At 54.6% G+C, this 27,619-nt stretch overlaps 1 protein-coding gene across 3 annotated transcripts in view; it reads right to left on the bottom strand.

Annotated features, from left to right (window-relative positions):
* KSR2 (kinase suppressor of ras 2) overlaps positions 1-27,402 on the bottom strand; it is a 94,707-nt gene extending 67,305 nt beyond the window's left edge. For all 3 annotated transcript variants that reach the window (XM_063172775.1, XM_063172778.1, XM_063172776.1), the window contains exons 1-4: positions 27,220-27,402; positions 19,017-19,157; positions 18,056-18,206; positions 9,048-9,549 (exon numbers count right to left, since the gene is read on the bottom strand). In XM_063172775.1, coding sequence (XP_063028845.1) covers positions 9,048-9,549; positions 18,056-18,206; positions 19,017-19,157; positions 27,220-27,396 — 971 coding nt within the window. In that variant the 5' untranslated portion in view covers positions 27,397-27,402. The remainder of the gene's footprint in view (positions 1-9,047; positions 9,550-18,055; positions 18,207-19,016; positions 19,158-27,219) is intronic.
* Between the last annotated feature and the right edge of the window lie 217 nt (positions 27,403-27,619).

Raw genomic sequence — 27,619 nt, 5'->3', positions numbered from 1 at the left:
AGCTGCTCTGGGAGTTCCATCCCAGCCCCTCATCACTCTCCCAGGGAACAATTCCTCATTCCCAATATCCCATCCAGCCCTGCCCTCTGGCACTGGGAGCCATTCCCTCTGTCCTGTCCCTCCATCCCTTGTCCCCAGTCCCTCTCCAGCTCTCCTGGAGCCCCTTCAGGCCCTGCAAGGGGCTCTGAGCTCTCCCTGGAGCCTTCTCCTCTCCAGGTGAGCACCCCCAGCTCTCCCAGCAGAGGGATGGGTGGCTTGAAGACCACAGAGATTGCCACAGCACCATCCAGTGCCAACCCTGCCATGGGCAGGGACACCTCTCACTGTCCCAGGCTGCTCCAACCTGGCCTTGGACATACCATGGATCCAGGGGCATCCACAGTTCCAGAGCAGAGGAGCTCCAGCCCTTGGAGCACCTTTGTGGCCTCTCTGGGCTCCCTGCTTTTGGTTTTCATCCCATTATTGCCAAGGAATCCCCTGGAACTCTTGGGCCATCACCAAAGGTCAGGAGAAGCTCCCACCAACATCCTGAACCACAAAGAAGGGAACAGGGGAGCTGCTCCCTGACTGGACACAGAGCTGGGCAGGGCTCAGGCAGTGCCAAGCCCACCAGTGGTCATTCCCATCCTGGCCAGCACTGCCCACAGCCCTTGCCCTCCCCGTGCCCTCCCTCCCAGCCAGGAACGCGGTGCCACCTCTCCCAGGACGCTCATCCTGATCTAAATTCATCCTCACGCCCGTCTGGCTTCGAAAGGAGCCTCAACTCCTCATTAAAGGACACGGTGAGAAGTTTCTCCTCTGAGCACGGCTCTGGATGGAATAGCAGGGCCGTAATTAACATTAATGACACTCCTAAGGAGCGCCGCAGCCCGGAGCAGCGGGATCGTTCCAGCGCGGAGCCAGGTTGGAGCGGGGGCCACTCATCACTGTCACCTCACGGTGTGCAAAGCATCCTTTGGGGAAAGCTGGACACATGCCAGGGGCTGTGCTCAGCTCCACAGCCCGGCAGCAGCAGCGAGATTAATCAGGGGGATGATTTGGAAGCACAGGGAGAGATGCTGCTCGTTTTGCTCTCCAAATTCCTGCACTGCCCCACGCTGGAGTTCCAGGCTGGGCTCTGGTCTCGGGATAAATAACAGCATGGAGATCATGTGTCGCAGGCATCTTTCCGTGAAAAATCCTTTCTTTAGGATTTTTTTCCTCCTGAGAAGCTGAGAAGCCTCAGGAACAAAATGTAAACAATGGTTATCTGCTGCTGTGGAATGCAACAGGTGCATCTGTGATTGGGCTCATGTGGTTTGTAATTAATGGCCAATCACAGTCAGATGGCTTAGACTCTCTGCCCAAGCCACAAACCTTTGTTATCATTCTTTGCTATTCTTAGCCAGCCTTCTGATGAGATCCTTTTCTTCTATTCTTTTAGTATAGTTTTGATGTAATATCTATCATAAAATAATAAATCAGCCTTCTGAAACATGGAGTCAGATCCTCATCTCTTCTCTCATCCAAGAACCCCTGGGAACACCGTCACAATCATGGAATACTTGGAAATCATGGAGTCTCCAGGTCCTACATCCACACAGGTTTTAAAACTCACTGAGAGTGGGGATCCAGCACTGCCCTGGGCAGCTGTGCCAGTGCCTGATCACCCTTTCCATGAGGAATCACCCCAAAATCCCCCCTGCCCCTGCCCTGGCCCAGCCTGAGGCCGTTCCCTCTGCTCCTGTCCCTGTTCCCTGGAGCACAGCCCGACCCCCCCGGCTGTGCCCTCCTGTCAGGAGCTGTGCAGAGCCACAAGGGCCCCCTGAGCCTCCTTTGCTCCAGGCTGAGCCCCTGCCCAGCTCCCTCAGCCTCTCCTGGGGCTCCAGCCCCTTCCCAGCTCCGTTCCCTGCCCTGCACACGCTCCAGCCCCTCCAGGTCACGAAGGAACCAAAAGTGCCCCCAGGATCTGAGGTGTCTCACAGGGGACGGGCCCTGCCCTGCTCCTGCTGCCCCTCAGGGCTGGCACAGCCCAGGTGCCAGTGCCCACCTTGGGAAGAGGCTCCATATGGATCATTTCCACACGTTGGGCACGTCCTGCTGCATCCACCTGCTCTGCAAACATCCATCTCCCGCTCGTGCCCAGTGCCAGGAGCCCACCTGCCTTTCCAAAGCTGGGCAATGTCACAGGAGCTGCCTGGATGCTCTCCTGAATCCTGCCCATGCGGAACATCCAACCATCGATCCACCAGGTGCATGGGAATTGCTACAAGGGGAAACGTCATTATTATCAAGGTTGAGGAGCAGCAGAATTAATGATCCATCAGGGCCTGTTTAGGAACAGCTCAAATGATTAAATCTGAGGCACAGTCCAAGCAGGGGCTGCTCGGTGGGCTGGGGATGGTGGAGAAGACCTCTGCTCCCAGGTTTTTGGATCTCTGGGATTCAGTTTTTCACCTTTGGGCCCGCTGCTCCCAGGCAGGTTTTTGTGGGTCTGGGATTCAGTTTTCACCTCTGGGCTGTCTGGTCCCAGGTGTTTGGAGGTCTGAAAGGACAGGCCTGAAAGACACGGGATGGTTCTAAGGAGGGCTTAGAGGAAGAAGGACGGGTCTAAGAAGGGGTCCATAGATGAAGGATGGGTCCAAGGATGAGTGAAAGGACAAAGAGTCAGTCAGAGAAGGAAGGATTGATTGATTGATCTAAGGCCAGGTCTAAGGAGAGGTCCAGGAATGAAGGACAGGCCCAAGGACAGGCCTAAAATGAAGGAGGGGTCCAAACAGAGGGGAAAGGAACTGCCTAAGGATGGGCCAAAGGGCAGAGGATGGGTCTAACATGGAGTCCCACGATAAAAGGTGTGTTCAAGAATTGGTCTAAAGATGAAGGATGGGTCTAAGGACAAAGGAAAAGTCTAAGTATAGGCCAAAGGATGAAGGATGGGTCTAGTGAGGGATCCCAGGATGAGTCCAAGGACAGGTCTAAAGAAGAAGGATGGGTCTAAGGATGGGCCCAAGGATGATGGATATGTCTAAGTACAAAGAAAATCTCTAAGCACAGGTCAAAGGATGAAGGATGGGCCAAAGGACAAAGGCCAGGTCTAATGAGAGGTCCAGAGATGAAGGATGTGTTCAAGGGCAGGTCTAAAGATGAAGGACGGGTCTAAAGATGGGTCCAAGGATGATGGGTGAGTCTAGGTAGAGGTCAACGGGTATAGGATAAAGGATAAAGGATAAAGAATAAATGATAAAGGAGAAAGGATGGGCCAAAGGACAAAGAACAGGCCAAAGGCCAGGTCTAAAGAGGGGTCTAAGGACGAAAGATGGGTTCAAGGGCAGGTCTAAAGATGAAGGACGAGTCTAAAGATGGGTCCAAGGATGATGGGTGGGCCTAGGTAGAGGTCAGCAGATAAAGGATGGGCCAAAGGCCAGGTCTAAAGAGGGGTCCTAAGATGAAGGATGGGTTCAAGGGGAGGCCTAAAGATGAAGGATGGGTCTAAAGATGGGTCCAAGGATAATGGGTGGGTCTAGATAGAGGTCCAAGGATAAAGGATGGGTCTAAGGGTAAAGCCCACCCACTCCTTCCAAGGGTTAACAGAAGGATAAAAGACAAAAGATAAAGGATAAATAATGGGCCAAAGGATGGGCCAAAGGTCGGGTCTAAAAAGGGATCTAAGGATGAAGGATGGGTTCAAGGGGAGGCCTAAAGATGAAAGATAAGGTCTAAGGATGGGTCCAAGCATGATGGGTGGGTCTAGGTAGAGGACAAAAGACAAAAGATTGGCCAAAGGATGGGTCTAAGGGTAAAATCCACCACTCCTTCCAAGGGTTAACAAGCCCTTAACGAGCTGGACTTCAGTTCCCCAGCTAATGGATTTTTGAGACCTCCCATTCCGAGTTTGTTTCTTCCCTGGCTCCTGGCTGATGGATAATCATTAACTACCCATGAGAGACTCCAATGGCCCGTGGAATTCATGAGGTATTAAATGGGCATTATTTTATCAGCCGCTCTCAATGTTTTGTTTGGGTTTGAGGACCGTTCCTGAGATGTTTATGGGCTGTGGATTTATGGAAGTCAGGGGATCTTTTCAGGAGTAATGTTCCGTACCTCGGAGTTACGGTCGGCAGCTGGAGACTCCATGCAGGAAAATTGGAGGCTGGGAGCTCCAAAAAAGAAAAAAATCAGGCTTAACCCCTGCCTCAGAAGGTCTTGGCACACAGAAATGATGGATTAAACACCGGGAATAAGATCCAAAACACAACATTCAAAGGAGTTTATGAGCTGTCACCGGGAATCAAGCAGAACAAGGTGGCCTTGCTCGGGAGGGGACCCGGTCGCGGCTGCTGCTGTCACAAATAAACGGTGCTGGTTTATTTTGTCTCTGTGCCAAGGTGGAGAAATCAGGGGGGAGCAGCCTCAGAGAGCCCCGAGGGCTCCACTCCATCAATCCCAACACACAGATCATGGGGAGAGAGATTTCTCCTCCTGCCAAGTCACCCCTGAGCCCCTTTCACCCCATCCTGAGCTGGGGAGGAGATAAAGGGACTTTGGATGAGGCAGGACACAGGGAATGGCTCCCAGTGCCAGAGGGCAGGGATGGATGGGATATTGGGAATTGGGAATTGTTCCCTGGCAGGGTGGGCAGGCCCTGGCACAGGGTGCCCATCCTGGATCCCTGGCAGTGCCCAAGGCCAGGCTGGACACTGGGGCTGGGACACCCTGGGACAGTGGGAGGAGTCCCTGCCATGGCAGGGGGGGCACTGGATGGTCCTTAATGTCCCTTCCAACCCAACCCATTCCATAAATCAGCCTGAGGGACCAACCTCCCTCCTGGGAGGGTCTCAGAAGGGTCCTTGCAGAGACCAGGCAGGATGGGGTTAAATCTCCACCCCAAATCACTCCAGGAGATCCCACCCAGCACTTGGGATCCTCAAGCTCTCGGCTCTCCATGTCCAGCCCCTCCTTCCATGCTGGAACAGGACATAGGGAACAAAAAGCCCCAATCCACAGCAACCCAAGTGCCCAAGGACACAACTAAAACCGAGAGGGGTTGATCAGGGCAGGTTCCAAATCCTCCTCCAGGGATGAGCTCCCTCCGGCAGGAAGCACAGAGGACTCGGACTTCAGGGACACTGTTAAAGTGTGGCATTAAAAAAACCTTATCCTCAAATTCCACGGCCATAAAATAACAATTAGCTGAGAAGAGCCAGAAAATATTTCAGTTTTAATCCACTTTTTCTCTGTGCCAGGCATTTTCCACCTCATCCAGGCTAATAAACAACTTCCACTCCAGCAGGGCTGTGTTGGAAAAAAAAGAGGGAAAAAAGAAGAAGCTGCCTCTTTAATGCACTAATTACAATCCCGAAGCACTAATGGGATTAGCAGGCAGGATTTAGTGGTTGTCTCCTGCAAAATCATTAAGTGCCATTAGAGAAAATGAAGTTCCCTGCTTCTCCAAGGGGTTTGCAGGAATCCGGATCCAAGCTGGTGCAGCAGCCCCTGGGGCACAACGGGGCCCTGTCAATATTGGCTCTTCCCTTGATTAATTCCCTAATCAGGAGATGAGATTGCCCAGCACCACTGGGAAGGGAGCACTGGAGACCCTGGGAGAACTGGCTGCACTCAGGGAAAGGAATCATGGAATGGTTTGGGTTGGAAGGGACATTAAGGACCATCCAGTGCCACCCCTGCCATGGCAGGGACACCTCCCACTGTCCCAGGCTGCTCCAAGCCCTGTCCAACCTGTCCTGGGACATTCCAGGGGTGCAGAGGCAGCCACAGCTTCTCTGGGCACCCTGTGCCAGGCAGGTGGAGAGGGGTGAAGGCAGAGGGGACATCACTGTGTGTTTGTGTCACCCCGTGTGACATTTCCATCTCCACGCCCTTCCCTGTTCCTTCCCTTTGCAGGGAATTCCAGGCACTCCCTCCCCACCCTGGGGAATCAGTGGCCAGAAGATCCCACGGTGTCCAGCTCCACACCAGGGTGACCACGAGTGCTGGAAGGTGACACGAGCTTTAACTCCTTCCAGCCCAAACCTCGATTCCTGTAATCCCAGCCCGACTCCATCCAGCTTTCCCAGCGCTCCCTTCCCGGTGCTGCCTGGCAAATTCAGCTCAGGATCATCAGGGAATACCCAGGGACCGACCTGGGGATCAAACAGGGCAAGCTCTGCTCTCAGTGTGACCCTCTCCAGCTGAGGGCAGAGCAGGATTGGGGCTGGGATGCCGAGAAAAGCAGGAAGAGGGAGTGGAGCGAACATGGGGATGCTCCTGGGGACCCAACAAAGCTAACACTTCTCCAGTGCCTGAGCACGAGGGTGGCCTTCCAGGAGGCATTTCCAGCTGAAATGGCTTTGGTTCCAAAAGCTAAAGCCTTTGGAGAACAAAAATTCCCAGCTCGGGGGAAAAGGAGGGTGGATGATCACCCTCACCCTGCGCAATGACAGCTGCCACAGCTCAGGGGACAAGTGACACCGCCATGCTGAGGCCACCAGACACATCTGCCACCCCCAAACCTTCCCTGGCTCCCTCTGCCCAATGAGGGGAGCTCAAGGTCAGACGCTGGGAGCCCCTCAGTGTGGATTTAAAGTGGATTTAACCCTTCCCGTGCCCCAGCCGGAGCTGCCCAAACACCACGGACTGGCCAGAGGGGCTGTGCTGTGTCAGGGCATCCCTACTCCCTCACAACCTTCAGAAGACCATTCCCAGGGCTCTTCTAATCCTCAAGAACCCCGAATTTTGGGATGAAAAGAGCAGTTTCCCCTGGGATCCCGCCTTGGACCAGCTCCATCCCTAAACACCCTCAGGGAGAGGCGGTGATGTCCCAAAGTGGCCACGAGTCCCCTCTGCCACCCCGTGCCATGGCAAGAGAAAGGTTTTCCGAGCAGAGCCACCGAAAAGAGTGGAAAGGGATGGGGAGGGACTGTAGGGATGCCAGGGAATCCTTTCCCTGCCCAGCAGCAGCCTCTGCCGGCAGCGGGGCCGCAGAGCAGGAGCTGCGGGATGCGGCAGAGCCTGCATGGAAAAGATCCCGAGGGGTCTCCAGAACACAAACTCCTCTCCATGAGGATTTATAAATCCATATTTCCACTTTCCAGCTGGAAGGTGATTATTCCCATCTCTCTCCGGAGCGCACTCATTCCCCCATGCAGCTCTCACGGCCATTCCCGTGCAGCAGCTGGAAAATCCATCCCTCCCATCCCACATTCCAGCATTGCCAGCAGCAATCCCGGAGCCCCTAGGTGCTCCCCATCCACCCCAAAATGAGATCCTGAGAGAGCAGAACCCCATCCCACAACTTCCCTGTTCCTCATCCACCCCAAAATGAGATCCAGGGGGAGCAGATCTGACACCATTCTACATCTTCCCCACTCCCCATCCACCCCAAAATGAGATCCAGGGGGAGCAGAACCGGCACCATCCCACAGCATCCCCCTGCAAGGAGCTGCAAAAAGGAATTTCCACACGAAACCTCCAAACGAGACACATTATTTAGGGGTATATGTACTTTTCCCAAGGCACTGGGATGAGGTTTACCCTTCCCAACACCCTCCAGCACTCGGGGCACCACTTACTTGGGAGTGTGCACCCCATCCACCACAAAATGAGATCCTGGGGGCGCAAAACCCCATCCCGCATCTTCTCTGCTCCCCATCCACCCCAAAATGAGATCCCAGGGGAGCAGATCTGACACCATTCCACATCTTCCCCACTCCCCATCCACCCCAAAATGGGATCCAGGGGGAGCAGAACCAATACCATCCCACAACTTCCCTCTTCCTCATCCACCCCAAAATGAGATCCTGGGAGAGCAGAACCCCATCCCACAGCTTCTCTGCTCCCCATCCATCCCAAAATGAGATACTGGGGGAGCAAAACCGGCACCATCCCGCAGCATCCTCGCTGCAAAAAGGAATTTCTACACGAAACCTCCAAATGAGACACATTATTTAGGGATAAAAGTCCTTTTTCCAAGGCACTGGGATGAGGCTTATCCCCCCCAGCACCCGGGGCACCACTTGCTTGGGGGTGTGCGCCTCATCCACCACAAAATGAAATCCCGGGGGTGCAGAACCCCATCCCACAACATCCCCACTCCCCATCCACCCCAAAATGAGATCCAGGGGGAGCAGAACCGATACCATCCCACAACTTCCCTCTTCCTCATCCCCCCCAAAATGAGATCCTGGGGGAGCAGAACCCCATCCCATAACATCCCTGCTCCCCATCCATCTCAAAATAAGACCCTGGGGGAGCAGAGCTGACACCATCCCACAACATCCTCACTCCCCATCCACCCCAGAATGAGATCCTGGGGGAGCAGAACCCCATCCCACATCTTCTCTGCTCCCCATCCACTCCAAAATGAGATTCTGGGGGAGCAGAACCCCATCCCACAGCATCCTTGCTCCCCATCCACCCCAAAACAAGATCCTGGGGCAGCAGATCTGACACCATCCCACAGCATCCTCGCTGCAAAACGGAATTTCCACACGAAACCTCCAAACAAGACGCATCATTTAGGGATAAAAGTCCTTTTTCCAAGGTGCTGGGATGATGCTTATCCCCCCCAGCACCTGGGGCACCACTTCCTTGGGGGTGTGGGCCTCATCCACCACAAAATGAAATCCTGGGGGAGCAGAACCCCATCCCACAACATCCCCACTCCCCATCCAAAATGAGATCCAGGGGGAGCAGAACCGATACCATCCCACAACTTCCCTCTTCCTCATCCACCCCAAAATGAGATCCTGGGAGAGCAGAACCCCATCCCACAACATCCCTGCTCCCCATCCATCTCAAAATAAGATCCTGGGGGAGCAGAACCCCATCCCACATCTTCTCTGCTCCCCATCCACTCCAAAATGAGATTCTGAGGGAGCAGAACCCCATCCCACAGCATCCTTGCTCCCCATCCACCCCAAAACGAGATCCTGGGGCAGCAGATCTGACACCATCCCACAGCATCCTCGCTGCAAAAAGGAATTTCCACACGAAACCTCCAAACAAGACGCATCATTTAGGGATGAAAGTCCTTTTCCCAGGGCGCTGGGATGAGGTGGGTCACCACTTACTTGGGTGTGTGCGCCTCATCCACGCGGTGCCCCAGCTGGAACTCGTGCGATTTGCTGCGGTGCAGCGCCGTGAAGCCCGGGATGAGGTGGATCAGCTTGCGCGACGAGGGCGGCGGCGTGCCGGGGGGCTTCAGTTTGTTCCTGCGGCGCACGGGGGGCGTCCCCGGCGGGGTCATGGTGGTGACGATGTTGGGGGTGCGCGGCGGCGTGTGCGCGGCGTGGCGCTGCCGTGGGGACGGCGGCAGCGAGCGGTGCCCGGACTCGAGCGGCGGGCACAGCCCCGGGTGGCCCTCCACAGTCAGGCGGTCCACGTGCGTGTACATGGGGCCGTGGGACGAGGCGGCGTGGCAGTGGTGCTGCCCGCACTTGGGGGGCATCTTGGGGCTCGGGTGCGTCCTGCCCCAGGGTCCCGGATCCGCGCTGGGGCAGCCCGGGCTGTTCTCCTTGCCCGGCTCCGTGCTCGGCCACTGGATGGTCCAGTCCTGCTTGGAGAGGCTCCCGCCTGGAGAGGGCACAGAGACACGGCTGTGAGGTGGGGAATGGAGTGGGGATGTGCGGCAGACAGCTTTTCATGGAAAATTCTTTCCCTGGGATTTTTCCTGCTGAGAAGCTGAGAGGCCTCAGGAGCAAAATGTAAGCAATGGTTATCTGCTGCTGTGGGATGCAACAGGTGCATCTGTGACTAGCCCATGTTAATTGTTTCTAATTATGGGCCAATCACAGCCCAGCTGTGTCCGAGCCACAGAGTGTCCAAGCCACAAACCTTTGTTATGATTCCTTCTTTTTCTATTCTTAGCCAGCCTTCTGATGAAATCCTTTTCTTCTATTCTTTTAGTATAGTTTTAATATAATATATATCATAAAATAATAAATCAAGCCTTCTGAAACATGGAGTCAGATCCTCGTCTCTGCCCTCATCCTCGGACCCCTGTGAACACCGTCACAGGAATTCTCTTATCAGCACTGCAGGGGTTAAAGGTTCCATCCCTGGGGGTGTTTATGGGGTGGATGGGGCTGGGAGCAGCCTGGCTGAGTGGAAGGTGCCCCATGGAATGGGGTGATCCTAAATGTTCCTTCCAACCCAACTGTTCCATGGTTGTTTCGATGCTGGCGCTGCATCCCAGCAAGAAGCTTCTCTGTGTTACAGAATCTTGGAATGGTTTGGCTGGGAAGGGACCTGAAGGATCATCGCATCCCACCCCTGCCATGGCAGGGACACCTCCCACTGTCCCAGGCTGCTCCCAGCCCCAGTGTCCAGCCTGGCCTTGGGCACTGCCAGGGATCCAGGGCCTGCCCACCCTGCCAGGGAACAATTCCCAATTCCCAATATCCCATCCAGCCCTGCCCTCTGGCACTGGGAGCCATTCCCTGTGTCCTGTCCCTCCATCCCTTGTCCCCAGTCCCTCTCCAGCTCTCCTGGAGCCCCTTCAGGCCCTGCAAGGGGCTCTGAGCTCTCCCTGGAGCCTTCTCCTCTCCAGGTGAGCACCCCCAGCTCTCCCAGCCTGGCTCCAGCCCTTGGGGCATCTCCTCCTCTGGTCTCACTCCAGCAGCTCCACATTCTCCTGATGGAGACAGAGGCTTGGGAAATGAAAGTTTGGGTTGAAAAAAAGCTTTGAGTCAAGGGATGGAGGATGGCGCAGGAGGAGTTTGCTGGAATCATTTTCTTGGAGCACAACATCAAAGTAACTGATAAAAAAGACCAAAATAATTGTAAAATATCAAAAAATTCCCAGGAAAAAATTCCCAGATAATTGTAAAATATTTTTAAATAACAATTTTTTAAAAATAAACAACTCCTAAATAATTGTGAAATATTAAAACATGCATCAACAGAAGAATAAAAATTAAAATAATATTAAAAACCTTAAAAATTAAAATGAATTCATTAGAATGGATAAAAAATTAAAGTAAACAAAATAGCATTAATTAAATTTTGAGAAATTAAAATACATTAATCAGAATATAATTAAAACAATAATTAAAGGGTTTGAAATTAAAATTAACTGAAAATAAAAATACACCAAAATAAATAAAAATCATAATTAAAAACTCCAAAAATTAAAACTAATTAATTAGAATGAATAAGAAGTACAAGAAGTAAGTAGTAAAAATGTTGCAAATTAAATAGAAAATATAAGAAATAAAAAGAAATAAAAAGAAATGAAAAGAAATAAAAAGAAATAAAAACTATCAATGCTTAAAAATAAAATAACTCATTAGAACGATGAATAAATAAAAATAAATGAAACTAAAAATAAGAACAATAAAAATATTTGCAAAAAAAAGTGAAAAATATCAGCTATGCAAATCACCGCGCGCCTATGCAAATCCTGCTCTTCCCATTGGCCGCTGCCCTCGCCTTGATTTGCATAACACCGAGCCTGCCTGGCGCTAATTAGCGGCGTTAATGAAGATGAGTGAGGATGTCCTTGCGCCCCTCGTATCCCAACGATGCTCCCGGGAATAAAAACCACCCCCGGTGTGGGTTAAAAATTAACGGGAAAAGCCGGGATAACGCAAATCCAGAGGGGAAGGCGGCAGGTAGCGAGATGGGATCAGCTTAAACCGGGAAAATGCGCTTAACAGGGGAAAAAACAACAAAAACATCCCAAAGCTCCTCGGGCTCCAAAGCCTGTTAGGGGCTGGAGGACTCCGCTCCCTCCCGGCGCTCCCCGATGCTGCTGCTCTGATTCCCGGCTGGAAAAGCACGGGCAGAGCTGGAGGGAAGGAAAGTCACCTCTGTCCCGTTTGTCCCCAAATTGGTAGGCTGAGTGCTCCTCAAAACTTCGTTGTTTTGTTCGGATTCCAAATATTATATATTATATTATTTTAAATTTTTTGTAATATATATATATATATATATGTATACATATATATACATATATATATATATATGTATACATATATATACATATATACATACATATATATATATATTATTTATTTATTTATTATTATATATTATAATATAAGTATTGAATATATTATTAATATATAATTCATTGTTTATTGATATATTATTTATATACATTTTATATATTTTTATATACTTATAATTTCTTTATACATTATTTAAGAATATATATAATTATATATATTATACATATTATATAATGTGTATAATATAGTAATATGTATAATATATATGATTATATATAATAACATGTATTACGTATAGTAATATATAATATATTATAATATGTATAATATATATAGTTATTTATATTCTTAAATAATATAATTTATATATTATTTAAGTATATAATTATATATATTATACATGTGATTATATGTTATATGTTATATATTAAATATATTATATATATTATATATATTATATATATTATATATATTATATATATTATATATAATATACATTTGTTCATATATGTATATGAACAAATGTATAATACATCATATAATTTATGGTATATTATATTGTATTATATAATATTAGATAATAGATATTGTATATAATAGATAATATAATAAACTTTTATTATATAATTATATATTATGTAATAATATAATATAATCATATTTATTTAATAAAAATTATATTATTTTTGGATATCAGCCAAAGCCACTCCCCAGTCCCAGGAGCCACTTCTCCTGTCCCTGTGGATGCTCCCTTGGGGTGAATTTGGCTTCATTAACCCCCCCGGATCCCTCACTCTACCCCATTTCATCAGGGGAACTTTTCCCAAACCTCTCCGTTAAAAACTGTCAGGAAAACAAACTCCTGGGAAGAGGAGGCAGCGCTGGGATGCAGCTCATGGATCCAGAGATGGAAAAATTCCACCTGTCCCAAACCACAAAGAGCAAGGTTTGCTTTGTTTTCCTAAAATTTAAAGGCCGGCAATAATTCCCACAGGAGCTGCCGAGGCAGCCCAGCTGCTCCTGGGGATGCTCCCAGCGCTCCTTCCCTTCCCAAAATCTGCTCCAACCTGGACATTTTGGGATGCCCGGGGTGTTTTGGAAACCAGCACCCACATGCCAGGATAGCAGCCTCTGGAACGGACTTGAATCCCCAGCTTGGGGATATCAGGGAGGTCAACCCTTCCCTCCTGTCCACCACACCAGCACAGCTCCCAAATTCCCTCCAGTCCGGGATTTTCCTGCTTTTTCCTCACTGCTCCCGACCCTGCCTGACCCCACGCTGTCCCCAAGCCACCCTCAGCCCTCCCAGGGCTCATCAAGATTCCATCCCAGCTCATTTTTCCCGGGAGGGCACTTAAAAACCTGCACGCATCCCCCAGTAGTCACAGCCCATCGACCCCTGCAGCCACAGCTCCAGGAGGATTTAATATTCAATTAATCCCGCTCCGAGATCCAACCCCAAAACAAAACCCCACTGCCAAGGATCCCAGGAAAACCCAATCTTTGTTAACCCCACAAAGCAAGGGGGTGAGTGTGGATTTGTCACGCTGATTTAGGGGATGCTCCAGGGTGTCACTGTGATATTTTATAAAAAATCCCTTCGCTAGAATTTCTTCTCCTGGGAAGCTTCAGCTCCTCCCTGTTTTCCAGCTTTTCCCTGTTCTCCCTGCTGCTTTGGAATGTGGTTTGGAGAATGGTTTACCCAGCATGTGAATTGTTTTTAATTAATGGCCAATCACCATCAGCTGTGTCAGACTCTGAGTCTGTCACAAGTTTTTATTATTGATTCTTGTCCAGCCTTCGGGTGTCTCCTTTCTCTTTCTTTAGCATAGTTTTAGGATATAATTTCTTTTAATATAATATCATAAAATAATAAATGAGCCTTCTGAGAACCTGGAATCAAATTCTCATCTCTCACTTCATCCCTCGCAACACCACAACACCGGGATTTTCCCTGCTGCCCCCGGGATGCTCTGCTTGGGAAGTTCCTCCTTTTCCAAGCCCATCCATGAATCCATCTCCATGAAACAGCCCCCAACTCCCTGCCCAGGCCAGGGCAGCCTGGGAAATTAGAGGCTTCTAATTAACGACTCAATAAATAAAGATGGATGGGAAAGGTTAATCCCGAGCCTCATTCCTGCTTTATGAATACAAATCTTGGCGTCGCGGAATCGGCCGCTGCGGCTCCTGCCGAGCAATTCCACCTTTTATGGAGGATGCAACTTGTTCATCAATTACATTTTTGGGATGAGGACAATGTATTGATTCACAAGGAGATAAAATGCAGCTAAAATACAGATTAAAAGGTGTTTCTGAGGCTGTTGGTGCATCGGGGGGCTGTCATGTCCCAATAGATCTAAAATCCCAACGCTGCATCCAAAGAGAATATTGCCGCCATCCTGGGATGCTTTTCTATCCCCATCCTAAAAATTCCCAGAGAGCTCCTCACAGAGCAGCCATGGAGCCAGCCAGCAGCTCCAAATCCCTGGAATCCAGCGGATGGATGGATGGATGGATGGATGGATGGATGGATGGATGGATGGATGGATGGATGGATGGATGGATGGATGGATGGATAAAAGCAGCACAGCACCCCCTTAGTGCACCCCAAAGTGACAACCCCATCACTGCTCAGTCCCCAACAGCCCAGGGGGATATTCTCAAGTTCCCAGCAGTGCTGCTCTGCCCATCCCAATCCCACATCCCAGCAAAACACGCGTAGGGAATCTGGAGCTGGGTGGGATGATTGGCTCCCACTGCCCACCCAAGGTATCCAGGCAGCATCCTGCCCTTCCCTGGCCAGAATTCCCACTGTTCCCAACTCCCTGCTGGCAGGAGAGGGGCAGGGACTCTGCTCCTGCTCTCCCGGGGGATGAAAAGAGGAGGAATTCCTGGGGTGGAGCTGTTTGCTTGGCAGAGGCTGGGAACAGGGAGCCCATCTGGTATCGCAGGTGGAGCTTCCCACACCCAAATCCTCCAGAAATTCAGGGAGATTTGGTCTCTTCCACTGCCTGGGAGCTCCTGCACCCCTCAGGTCACCTCCGTGTCCCCAGGGTTGTGTCATCCATGGGACAATGCATCTCCAGGAGGGCACGGACCCACAGCAGCTGGAATTTCCAAGGATCCAGGAATGGCCACAGCAGCATCCCAAGATAGAGCAGCCAGAGCAGAGGGTGATGGATGGAGTTAAATGGGAAACACAAACACTCCCTGCCTGGCTGGCTCTCTCCTGCTGGGACCCAACGGAGCACCAGGAATGCTGGCAGCCCCATCAGCTGCCCCATTAGGGAGCAAATGGAGCAGCAGCCTCCCACAGACCTCCAGTGCTTCCATCTCCTTCCAGCCAGAAAACTCCAGAGGAACCAGAGAAACTTCCTGCAGCTGCCCAGCCAAAGGCCAAGGTGGATTTTCCAAAGCAGGGAGTTCCCTGGGCCGAGAGGGCAGAGGAGAGAGTGGGATTTGCTTGGAGCAGCTTTAAAAGTCAGAGGTGTTTGAACAAAGAGCAGCTGAGAGCCCTCCCGGGGCTCCCAGGGAGGCACCACTGCCCTTGCTCAAATAGCAGGGAGAGCTCATGGAAATGCCAGGGGAAGGGAGGCAGGAGCTGGGTTTGGGCAGCTGGAGAGGGGGGATGTCACAGACATCTTTTCATTAAAAATCCTTGCCTTAGGATTTTTCCTCCTGAGAAGCTGAAAGGCCTCAGGAACAAAATGTAAACATTGATTATCTGCTGCTGTGGAATGCAACAGGTGCATCTGTGATTGGCCCATGTGGTTGTTTCTAATTAATGGCCAATCACAGTCAGCTGGCTCGGACAGAGAGCCGAGCCACAAACCTTTGATATCATTCTTTTCCTTTCTATTCTTAGCCAGCCTTCTGATGAAACTTTTTCTTCCATTATTTTAGTATAGTTTTAACGTAATATATATCATAAAATAATAAATCAAGCCTTTTGTTACATAGAGTCAGATCCTCATCTCTTCCCTCAACATAAGACCCCTGTGAACACGGTCCCACCCCAGTGCCCCTGTCCCCAGCACGGGGTGGCACTGCCACTCTGTGCCATGAGGGAGAGGATCCAGAACCGGTGAATGTGGCCAAAGTCTCTCCAGGCTGGAGCTGGGATCCCTCTCTGGGACATTCCATGCTCTGGGGACACTGCTGGGCCTCCAAAGCTGCCCCTCCTTGAAACCATGTCCCCTGCTGTCCCCAAGGGCTGCTCCACACCTGCAAAGCCCAGCAGGGCTCATTCCCAACCTCCCAAACGCTGGGGTGGAGCACTGTTGGAGGGGACAGCAGCCAGGCAGAGGGGTCTGGGGTCCCCAAATCATGGGGTTCTGGGGTCCCCTAATCACAGGGGTGTGCTGCTGCCCCAGAGCCACCCCTGTGCTGGCAGTGACCTTCCCAAGCTGGCACCACAGCGCCGGTTCTGTGCTGCCATCCAGGGATGGGCTGTGCCAGAGGGGCTGGGGCGTGTGCAGGGCAGGGAACGGAGCTGGGAAGGGGCTGGAGCCCCAGGATCCCTGAGGGAGCTGGGCAGGGGCTCAGCCTGGAGCAAAGGAGGCTCAGGGGGCCCTTGTGGCTCTGCACAGCTCCTGACAGGAGGGGACAGCCGGGGGGGTCGGGCTGTGCTCCAGGGAACAGGGACAGGAGCAGAGGGAACGGCAGGGCAGGCTCAGGGTGGATTTGGGGACAATTCCTATATGGGAAGGATGCTCAGGCACTGGCACAGGTGCCCAGGGCAGTGGTGGAGTCGCCATCCCTGCAGGGATTGAACACCCATGTGGATGTGGCACTTGGGGACATGGGGCAGTGCTGGCCTTGGCAGTGCTGGGGAATGGCTGGACTCGCTCCTAAAGGATCTTTCCCAACCCAATCGGTTCTGTTGGGACCCACCAAGGCTCGGCTGGGACCCGGTGCCAGCACAGCCGGACCTGCCCGGTCCCTGCGGCATCCCCGGGCCGCGCTCTGGCCCCGGTACCGGCGCAGCTGCAGCCGGAGCGGCCCCGGCAGCGACTGAAGAGCGGAGCTGTGCTGCCACCGCCCGGGGAGAGCAGGGCAGCCCGAACCGCACACAGACACCGGGAATGGCACAGCACCGGGAACGGCACAGCACCGGGAACGGCACACAGACACCGGCAATGGCACAGCACCGGGAACCGCACACAGACACCGGGAATGGCACAGCACCGGGAACCGCACGGCGCCGGGAACCGTGCATCCAGGACCAGGAACCGCACGGCGCCGGGAGCGGCGCATCCAGCGCCGGGAAGGGCGGGCAGGGCTGGGCACTCCCTGGGCAGGGGTCTGGGAATGGGGGCTCCGCTCTGACCCAGCTGGAGGCGATGCTGGATCTGCCCTGAGGCTCCTGACAGAGCTCCTGCAGGCACGGGGGGTCGGGGGACGCTGTAAATCATGGAATGGGTTGGAGTTGGAGGGGCCCGCATCCAGTGCCACCCCTGCCATGGCAGGGACACCTTCCACTGTCCCAGGCTGCTCCAGCCCCAGTGTCCAGCCTGGCCTTGGGCACTGCCAGGGATCCAGGATGGGCACCCTGTGCCAGGGCCTGCCCACCCTGCCAGGGAACAATTCCCAATTCCCAATATCCCACCCATCCCTGCCCTCTGGCACTGGGAGCCATTCCCTGTGTCCTGTCCCTCCATCCCTTGTCCCCAGTCCCTCTCCAGCTCTCCTGGAGCCCCTTCAGGCCCTGCAAGGGGCTCTGAGCTCTCCCTGGAGCCTTCTCCTCTCCAGGTGAGCACCCCCAGCTCTCCCAGCCTGGCTCCAGCCCTTGCAGCATCTCTGGTGCCTCCTCTGGGCTCTCCCCAGCAGCTCCAGGTCCTTCTCATTTTGGGGACCCCATACCCAGGGGCAGCTCTGCAGGCGGGGCAGAGGGGCAGAATCTCCCCCTCCTTTCCTGGGCAGGGGGGTTTTGGGGTCCCAGCTCTCACCCACCAGCACCCCCAAACTCTTTTCCCAGCACAGCTCCCGGATGTTCCCTGCAGGAAATGATTCCCAGCCAGCCCCGGGGATGTGGCAGCTCTGCCAACACTAAAACCACACTCCCAGTGCCCCCAGAGCAGGACGGTGGCACCCAGGCCGGGCAGGCTGAGGGCACAGGGGGCACTCACCGGACTTGTGGACGCTGCGCAGGCAGGACAGGGACGCGTTCAGCCGGGCACACTCCTCGCTGTTGGCCCCGAACTTCTCCACGGTGGCACAGACCTGGTCATCGGTCATGTCCAGCAGATCCTCCAGGCTGAGCTGCCCCGGGGCGATCTCCTGAGGGAGGAATGGGGCAGGAATGAGGGAGGAGGAGGAGAAAACCCCGCTGGAGCACCCTCTGCACCTCGGGGAACGCCAGGGACAACCCATGGATCCAAACCCTTCCATTTCCCACCTGAATCTCCAGGAAAACCTGGAGGAACTGAGGTTTTTCTACAGTTTTAGATCCAGTTTTTAAATCCAGGCCCAGCTCGGCCTCTGGGGGCACCAGAAAACCCCATCCCTGAGTGGGAACATGCAGCACCTGAGCTTCACTCCAGAATTCCCTTTTCCCTGGAGTGGGATTGCCTTTGGATGCCACCCCCTTGCTGCACCTGCAGGAGCCCAGGATGTGACAGGAGGACACTGATGGGGACATGGGGGATGTCCCCAGTGCAGAGGGGTCCGTGTGACAGCCACTGGGGACAGCAATGGGGTGTCCTTGCTGCTGGGTGGGGTCAAAAATCCACAGGGGAAAAAGGGAAGGAAAGGGAAAATGGGAGTGGGAAATGAAAGGGAAAATGGGAAGGGAAAATGGGAAAGGGGAAGGGAAAAGGGAGAAGGGGAAAGGAAAAGGGGGAAAGGAAAAGAAAGGAAAAAGAAGAGGGAAGGGAAGGGAAAGGGAAAGGAAAAAGGAAAGGAAAAAGGAAAAAGGAAAAAGGAAAAAGGAAAAAGGAAAAAGGAAAGGAAAGGAAAGGAAAGGAAAGGAAAGGAAAGGAAAGGAAAGGAAAGGAAAGGAAAGGAAAGGAAAGGAAAGGAAAGGAAAGGAAAGGAAAGGAAAGGAAAGGAAAGGAAAGGCTCCCTCCCTTTTCCCTTGCCAGCCCTTACCTCCATCACCTCCTTGCGGATGTCGACGATGCGGAACCAGTGCAGGAGCTGGGGGAACCCCTCCAGTTTGGCATTGCGCTCCTGCAGGGCCACCTTCCTCTTGCAGGACAGCTGCCGGCTGAAATACTTCACCAGTTTGCTCTGGAAAAGAAGGGGAAACCCTCATGGGATCCCCCACCGGCAGCTGGGGCTCTGCTCTCGCTCTGCCCCATCCCTTTTTGAGCCCAAAAGGCTCAAAATTCTGCCCCAAAACGCTCCTGCTGCCAAGAGCATCGAGATTTGGTGTCCAAGAGGGAATTTCCCTCCCAAAAAAATCCCTTTATCAGCTCCTTCAGTTCAAATTCAGCACTGGGGTCTCATTCAGGGGGTGGGCAGCCCTTGGCACCCCCTGTGGGTGTGAGGGGGACAGGGGGACAAACGCTGCCCAGCCACCCACAGGACACTTTTCCCATTTCTATTCCCAACCTCAGGGCCAAGAGACCCTTAAAGGACACAGTCCCCTCTCTTACGCTCAGATTTGATGCCAAGAACCCCCCAAACATCCCTCAAAAGCCACATTCCCCTCTTTCCCCCCCCTACAAAAACCCTACAAGGGGAGCAGCCACAGCATCGCACCCCAAGGCTGCAAGGTGGCATTTTCTCCTCATTCCCCCCTCACCAAACCAAATCCTCCTCTCTGCTCCTTTGCAGCCCCATCCCTGCTCAGATCATCCCCCAAATCCCCCAAATCCTTCCACCCCGAGGCCGAAGCCGTTCCCAGCCACAGCCCAGCTCCCAAAATGAAGCTGCCCTCTTTTTTTTGGGAATTCAGAGCAGGGCTGGGAAGCTGCAGGGATTTCCTGCTCCTGCTTTTCCAGCTGGGTGATTCCTCGGTGCCTGCAGCACTAGATGGTGCTGTGCCCCTGCTCCTGCACACCCCAAAATCAGCCGGGTGAAATTCGGGCTGATTTGGGATACAGGGGTGAGGAGAGAACCCCCTGGTGGGATTTGGGAGTTTTCCCATCTTTCCTGGAAATTAAATTTCCCCAATTTTCCCCACTCTTTCCCCATTCCCAGCTCACCTCTGCATGTTGGTGGTGGGGGCTGCCCCGTCCCCAGCCCCATTCCCACCCCAGGACCCTGATTTTGGCACTGGGGATGCTCAGAAATAAATCACCTTTATTCTCTTTGGGATCCCACCCGGAGAGGCAGAAAGGAGAACAGGCCGGGGGCAGGATGGGGATGTTTTAGGGATTTCTTTTCCTGGTGTTTTGTGTCCATGCAAAGACATTTTTTGGGAGACAGGAGAGGCCTCTGTGTGTGTTCAAAGTGCCTGGGGCTGCTTCAGCTCCAAAAGCCTGGAGTGTGTTTGGGATGCGAGATGCAGGATGATCCTTAAACCTTTGATTGTCTGTTTTGGGAATGTTTTTCCTTAAAAATCAACCCTGAAAGTGGGGCAGGGCTCTGCAGAACTCTGGGTTCCCTGCTGCCCCCCCCAGGTCCGGCTTTGCCTCATTTTTGGGCGTTGATTTTCAGGGATTAATCAGAGGTTGCCATCACCCCCAAAATCACCCCCAGGTGGGTGAGGGCCCTGCCAGGAGCTCAGGACAGGGTTGTCACCTCCTGGCAGCTTCTCCCCATCTTCAGCCTGGCTACCAGGGATTAATTCCTGAAAATTAACTCCCAAAAATGAGGCAAATCCAGACCTGGGAGGCTGCAGGGAACCCAGAGCTCTGCTCCACTTCCAGGGATGATTTTTAAGGAAAAACATTCCCAAAACAGACAAGCAAAGGTTTAAGGATCAGCCTGGATCTCACACCCCAGACACGCTCCTGAAGCAGCCCCAGGCACTTGGAACACACGCAGAGGCCTCTCCTGTCTCCCAAAAAATGCCCTTGCATGGACACAAAACACCAGGAAAAGAAATCCCTAAAACATCCCCATCCTGCCCCTGGCCTGTTCTCCGTTCTGCCTCTCCAGGTGGGATCCCAAAGGGAATAAAGGTGATTTATTTCTGAGCATCCCCAGTGCCAAAATCAGGGTCCTGGGGTGGGAATGGAGCATGGGGACAGGGCAGCCCCCACCACCAACATGCGGAGGTGAGCTGGGAATGGGGAAAGAGTGGGGAAAATTGGGGAAATTTAATTTCCAGGTGGGGGAAATCAACACCACAGAGCCCTTGAGTGACAGGAGGGGTCATTTTTAACCCAAAAGAGGATATTGCTGGGACCCACAGGTGCTCTACTCCATGGATTTCCAGGGAAAAAGAAGCCCCAAACCCCACTGTAAAATCCAGAGGCTCTCGGTGTTCGATGGGGGTGGAAAGGGGAGGGAATTCCCTGCCCCATCTCCCGCCCATCCCGGCACGGAGCACGTTTGGGAAACGCCGCGTTCCTGCTGTGGCACAGCCTCCTCCGTGCCTCAGTTTCCCCTCCCGGAGGCGGGCAGGGGGCACGAGGAGAGGGAATCCCGCGGATCCCTCCCTTCCTGCGGGTGGGATCTGATGCTGGATTTTCCTGCCGAGCTGGGGTTGATTTCCCACCTCCCCAGCGCCTCTCCTTTCTGCATCCCTGCCCGGGGGGAGGCAGCAGGGATGCTCTGGGATGAAGGAGTGAAACCGCCAGGATTTCCGCATCTTTGGGGGATCCAGCAGCTCCTGGAACCCCGCGGCAGCTCCTTGGAAACAGCCCCGGGGGCACAGGAGCGATGTCCCCGCTCCATGTCATTCCACAGGATCTCGGGTGACCCCGGCCAGGAGAGGGGCCGGGATCACCCAGGGCTGGAGCCGGATTTCCCAATCAGGATTTCCCAACCCTTCCCATCAGTCCGAGCGGGAATTTCCCTGGGATCATCCCAAACCCAGCACGGCTGCTCCCCCCAGCCTCGGCAGGTTCCCAGCCGGTCTCCAAGGAGCCACAGGGCGGCTGTTCCCGCCTGGAATGGGATCCTTGACATCAGCCAGGCTGGAGACAGCACCAGCCCTGCCTGGAGACCGGGACAGGCACTGGAAAATCCAGGAGGGGGAAGTTCATTCATTCATCTGATAGCCAGTGAGCTATGAGAAATGCCCATCCCATCCCATCCCATCCCATCCCATCCCATCCCATCCCATCCCATCCCATCCCATCCCATCCCATCCCATCCCATCCCATCCCTTTTTTTCCTCACCCCATCCCATTCCTTCCCATCCCATCCATCCTCCTTCCATCCCACCCCATCCCTTCCCATTCTATTCTCCCCATTCTTTCTGTTCCCGTCCCACCCCATCCCATCCCACCCCATCCCATACCTTTCCTTCCCCACCCAATCCCATTCCCATCCCATCCATCCTCCTTCCACTCCTTCCCTTCCCATTCTGTGCCATCCTCTCATTCCTTTCCTGCTATTCTTTCTCTTCCCATCCCATCCATCCCATCCCATCCCATCCCATCCCATCCATCCCATCCCATCCCATCCCGTCCCATCCCATCCCGTCCCATCCCATCCCATCCCATCCCATCCCATCCCATCCCGATTAGCACATCCTCTCGCTTCACATGCTCTCACTTCACTTCTTCTGCACCCCTAAAAATCCTTTTCCGTGACAAGAAACGCGACCAGAGCGGCTCCCTCCAAGGGGCTCGTTATTCCAGAGGCACCTGGAGCAGCCTGGGGCTGGGGAATTCCTTGCCACGGTTCAATTTTCTCTCTCAGGGCTCTCCCAAGGTCCTGTTGGGCTTGTGAGATGTTTCTGCCTCTGCTCATGCTTTATTTCGGGAGATGCTAAATGGTGCCTGGGGGTTTTGCTGGGAGTACAGGAGCCAAAATGTCTCCATCCAGCACCCAGGAAGGATCCAGCTCTGGGAGAAGTGCACTGTGCTCGCCCATGGTATGAGACAGCAGAGAATCCACACGTTCAGGCAGTGAAAAATCACAAAATCATGGAATGGTTTGGGTTGGAAGGAGCTTAAAGCTCATCCAGTTCCACCCCATGGGCAGGGAGACCTTCCACTGTCCCAGGCTGCTCCAAGCCCCATCCAACCTGGCCCTGGGCACTGCCAGGCATCCAGGGGCAGCCACAGCTGCTCTGGGCAAATCCCCAGTGCTGGGACAGCATCTCCAGAGCCTGTGGAGGTTTGGGAATGGCCACAGCTCTTTCCTCACCACACAGCAGCCAAAAGTATCCTGGGAGAGTTCCCCATTCCTGGCAGGAGCAGAGCAGGACAGGGAGAGGGAAGTGTCGATCCTGGAGCCATCCACCAGTTCCTGGGAGCCCTGACCCTCATTTTGACACTGGGATGGGGTTTAACCCCACAGACAGTGCTGTGGGACAGTTGGGAATATCTCCCAGTTCTGATCAAATTTTCCTTCTGCTGTTCCCAAACTCCACTGAACACACCACCCCCTATCCATATTTACACCCCAAACTCCACCAAACGCATCATCCCCCATCCATATTTACACCCCAACCCCAAATTTAAAGCCATAAATCCCAGCTGCCACACTTGGACAGGGATAAAACCCCACAGCCCAGGCAGGGCTGAGGGATAAACACTCAGCTCCTTCTGGATGCTGCCCCATAGGAAGCAAACCAGTCTCGATTCCCACTCCAGGTGCTTTATCCCAGCTGCTGCCTTGGTTCCCACTGGAACCTGTGCCAAGGCATAAAGAAGACCCAAAAAGCCTCCCAGCTCCAAGGATTGCCCCTGGAACCATGGAATCCATCCCAAAAAATTCTGTACAGCAGGAGGCAGGAGGATGGGAGCTCAGCCTATCTTAAGGTGGCTTAAAACTAAAAAAAAAAAAAAAAAAAGACGGAAAAAACTTCTATTAATCCAGCAAAATCAACGTTTAGCCTATGAAGATTAACCAAAACCCCACGGATTCTCCCGTTTTATTCCAGGCTCATGCTGACACAAGGGCTGGGCACTGTCCCCAGTGCCACATCCCAGGTCACCCCTCCCTGTGCCATGGCACTGCGTGGCCCAGCTCTGCAGCCCCCAGACGGGAAGGGAAGAGGCACAGAGTGAGACTCAGAGTCTGTGCCACGTCCTTGGGACGTGCTGGTGGCAGCAGGGACTCAGGGACACAGAGGCTCGGGGACTTGGGGACTCAGGGCCAAGCTGAGCTCCTGCTGACGCTGGTGGCAACCCAGGACAACGCCAGGAGCCAGCCCAGGGCTGGCATTGGGAATGTGGCCCTGGGTTCACTCCCCTCGTGGGAATCACCCTGGGTCTGAGGTGAAAAACAACCAGAGAGTGTCAGCAGGGATGTCCTTGGCTGGAACATCCCCGGCTCCTGGTTTGGGGGTGTTTTAGGGATGGCAGTGCCAGGGTTCCCTGAGGCTGGCACTGAGGGATCCATAGGGGCTGGAGAGGCATGAGACAGCAGAGAATCCACACGTTCAGGCAGTAAAAATCACAAAATCATGGAATGGTTTGGGTTGGAAGGAGCTTAAAGCTCATCCAGTTCCACCCCATGGAGAGGAACACCTTCCACCTGAGTGATCCAGTGCTTTCCTGAGAGTATTTGTAGGATAACAATCCCCTGACCTCCTCCAAACCCTTCACCCAGCCCCATCTGAGCTGTCCCAGTGGCACTGGGATGCTGGAAGGAGCATCCCACCAGGATGGCATCCCCCAAAAACCTCCAAACCCTTCATCCAGCCTGTCGGAGCTGCTCAAGTGGCACTAGGAAGGAGCATGCCACCAGAATGGCATCCCCCAAAACCTCCAAACCCTTCATCCAGCCTCAGTTTGGCTGTCCCAGTGGTACTGGGATGCTGGAAGGAGAATCCCACCAGGATGGCATCCTCCAAAAAACCTCCAAACCCTTCATCCAGCCCATCTGAGCTGCTCCAGTGACACTGGAATGCTGGGAAGGAGAATCCCACCAGGATAACATCTCCCAAAAAATCTCCAGACCCTTCATCCAGCCCCAGTTTGGCAGCCCCAGTGGCACTGGGATGCTGGAAGGAGCATCCCACCAGGATGGCATCCCCTAGAAAACCTCCAAACCCTTCATTCAGCCTGTCTGAGCTGCTCAAGTGGCACTAGGAAGGAGCATCCCACCAGAATGACATCCCCCAAAAACCTCCAAACCCTTCATCCAGCCCATCTGAGCTGCTCCAGTGACACTGGAATGCTGGGAAGGAGCATCCGACCAGGATGACATCCCCCAAAAACCTCCAGACCCTTCATCCAGCCCCAGTTTGGCAGCCCCAGTGGCACTGGGATGCTGGAAGGAGCATCCCACCAGGATGGCTCCACCACACTCCCCTCCATGTCCATGGCACGCAGACAGGGAATCCTCAGTGCTGACCTCAACGAGGCCAATCACTCCATGTGGGATGAGCTTCTGGAATCCTGCACCTCCTGGCAGGTTCTCCTGGGCATTTGGAGCCTGGTGCATCCCAAAAAGTCTCCAGCACACCCCAAAGAGTGTCCAGCACACCCCAAAAGCACTGTTACCCCTCTCCTGAAGTTGCTCCAGGACCAACAGCTCCCAGCCCCTCACACAGAGATTTGGGACGAACCAGGGCTGGGATCAAGGGATGGGAGCGGGAACGAGCACAATTTGGGATGCAGAGCAGGGAGCTGCACCCCAAACCTGGGGTGTCCCCACGAATGGCACAGCAGTGACGTGGTGACACCCCGATTGTCCCCACAGCACTGGGGAGCAGGAGCAGCAGCACAGGGTGCTCCGGTCACATCCAGAGCCACGAGCTGCCCCACAGAGGGGCTGCAGGAGCAGCTGCAAGGCCTGAGAGGGATCAGGCTCTGAAAACCCCCCCAGCTCAGCGCCAGCCGCCCCCACAGCAGCAGCACAGCCCCGCTGGCATCTCCCAGGGTCACGGCCTCGCTCCTCCTGCTCCGTGCCAGCTGCAGGGATCCCACTCAGCCCCGGCAATCCCTGGTGTTCCCTGCCCCTCCCAGCCCACCCACCTCCTGCTGAACCCCAAATTCACCCCAGCAGGGGCTCAGAACTCTCCAAAAGGAGCCTCATCCCCTGGGGGGCAGGGATGGGGAGGGGAGAAGGCAGCTGGGCTGGGAGGGAGGGATGCAGGTGGGCCAGGGGGATGCAGGTGGGCATGGGGAATGCAGGTGGGCATGGGGAATGCAGGTGGGCATGGGGGATGCAGGTGGGCATGGGGAATACAGGTGGGCATGGGGGATGCAGGTGGGCATGGGGAATGCAGGTGGGCCAGGGAATGCAGGTGGGCATGGGGAATGCAGGTGGGCATGGGGAATACAGGTGGGCATGGGGGATGCAGGTGGGCATGGGGAATGCAGGTGGGCATGGGGGATGCAGGTGGGCATGGGGAATGCAGGTGGGCCAGGGAATGCAGGTGGGCATGGGGGATGCAGCCACCTGGGCCAGCTGGAGTCTGCTGGAAGGGATTCAGGTGGGCTGAGGGGATGGAGCTCAGGGAAGGGGATTCAGCCAGGCCCAGGGGATGCAGCCCCGTGGAAGGGATGCAGGTGGGCTGAGGGGATGCTGCCTGCTGGAAGGGATGCAGCCAGGCCCGTGGGATGCAGCCTGCCACAAGGAATGCAGGTGGGCCGAAGGGATGTAGCCCAGGGGAAGGGATGCAGGCAGCAGGGGTGCAGGTGGGCCGATGGGATGCAGGAAGGTGGAAGGGATGGAGCAGGAACCTGGAGGAAGGGATGGGGCCAGGCCAGGGGATGCAGGAAGGGGGAGGGGATGCAGGTGGGCCGGGGATGGATGCAGGTGGGCCGGGGGATGCCAGGGGATACCAGGGATGGATGCAGGTGGGCCGGGGATGGATGCAGGTGGGCCGGGGGATGCCAGGGGATACCAGGGATGGATGCAGGTGGGCCGGGGATGGATGCAGGTGGGCCGGGGATGGATGCAGGTGGGCCGGGGGATGGATGCAGGTGGGTCGGGGGATCCAGGTGGGCCGGGGATGGATGCAGGTGGGCCGGGGGATGCCGCCTGCCGGGCGGTGGAAGCCGGGGGAGGGACGCGGCCGGGCCGGGGGATGCCGGGGGATACCGGGAGGATGCCGGGGGATACCGGGGCGCTGCGGCCGTGGCCGGGCGGCCCGGGTGGGTGCCGGCAGCGGGGCTCGGTGGTCCCGGACCCACCTCGGGGCCACCTGCAGAGCGCGCAGCCTCACTCGGGCGCACCGCAGCGCCGCGGGGGAACCCGCCGCGGCCCGGGGGGGGTGGGGGGGAGACCGATGGGGGGGTGTTGATGCTGGGGGGGGTCGGCGGGCCCGTACCTCCAGGGTGCGGATCTCCTTCTGCGTGAGGTCGTTGGAGGCGGCGCACTTGGTGCGGAGCCCCTCCAGGTTGGAGATGCTGATGTCGATCATGTTCTGGACCAGCTCGCACTGCTGCAGCGCCTTCTGCAGACTCAGCTCCTGCTCCTCGCTCCTCGTCATGTTGTCCTCATCCATCGCTCGCCGCCCCCCCCCCCCCCCCGCCCGCCCGCCCTCCCCTCCGCCCGCCGCCGCCGCCGCCGCGGCCCCCCCTCCGCTCGGCTCCGCTCGCCGGCCCCCGCCGCCGCTCAGCCCCGCTCGGCCGCGGCCCGCAGCATCGCGGTGCCCACCGAGCCGTCAGCGCGGCGCCGCCGCCGCTACCCCCCCCCCCGGGCGCGGCGGGGCGGGGGCGGGGGCGGCG

Source organism: Melospiza melodia, chromosome 20 (assembly GCF_035770615.1).
Source record: "Melospiza melodia melodia isolate bMelMel2 chromosome 20, bMelMel2.pri, whole genome shotgun sequence".
NCBI classification, from domain to species: domain Eukaryota; kingdom Metazoa; phylum Chordata; class Aves; order Passeriformes; family Passerellidae; genus Melospiza; species Melospiza melodia.
The sequence above is the reverse complement of the archived record's forward strand: the minus strand, read 5'-3'. Positions and strand labels throughout refer to the sequence as shown.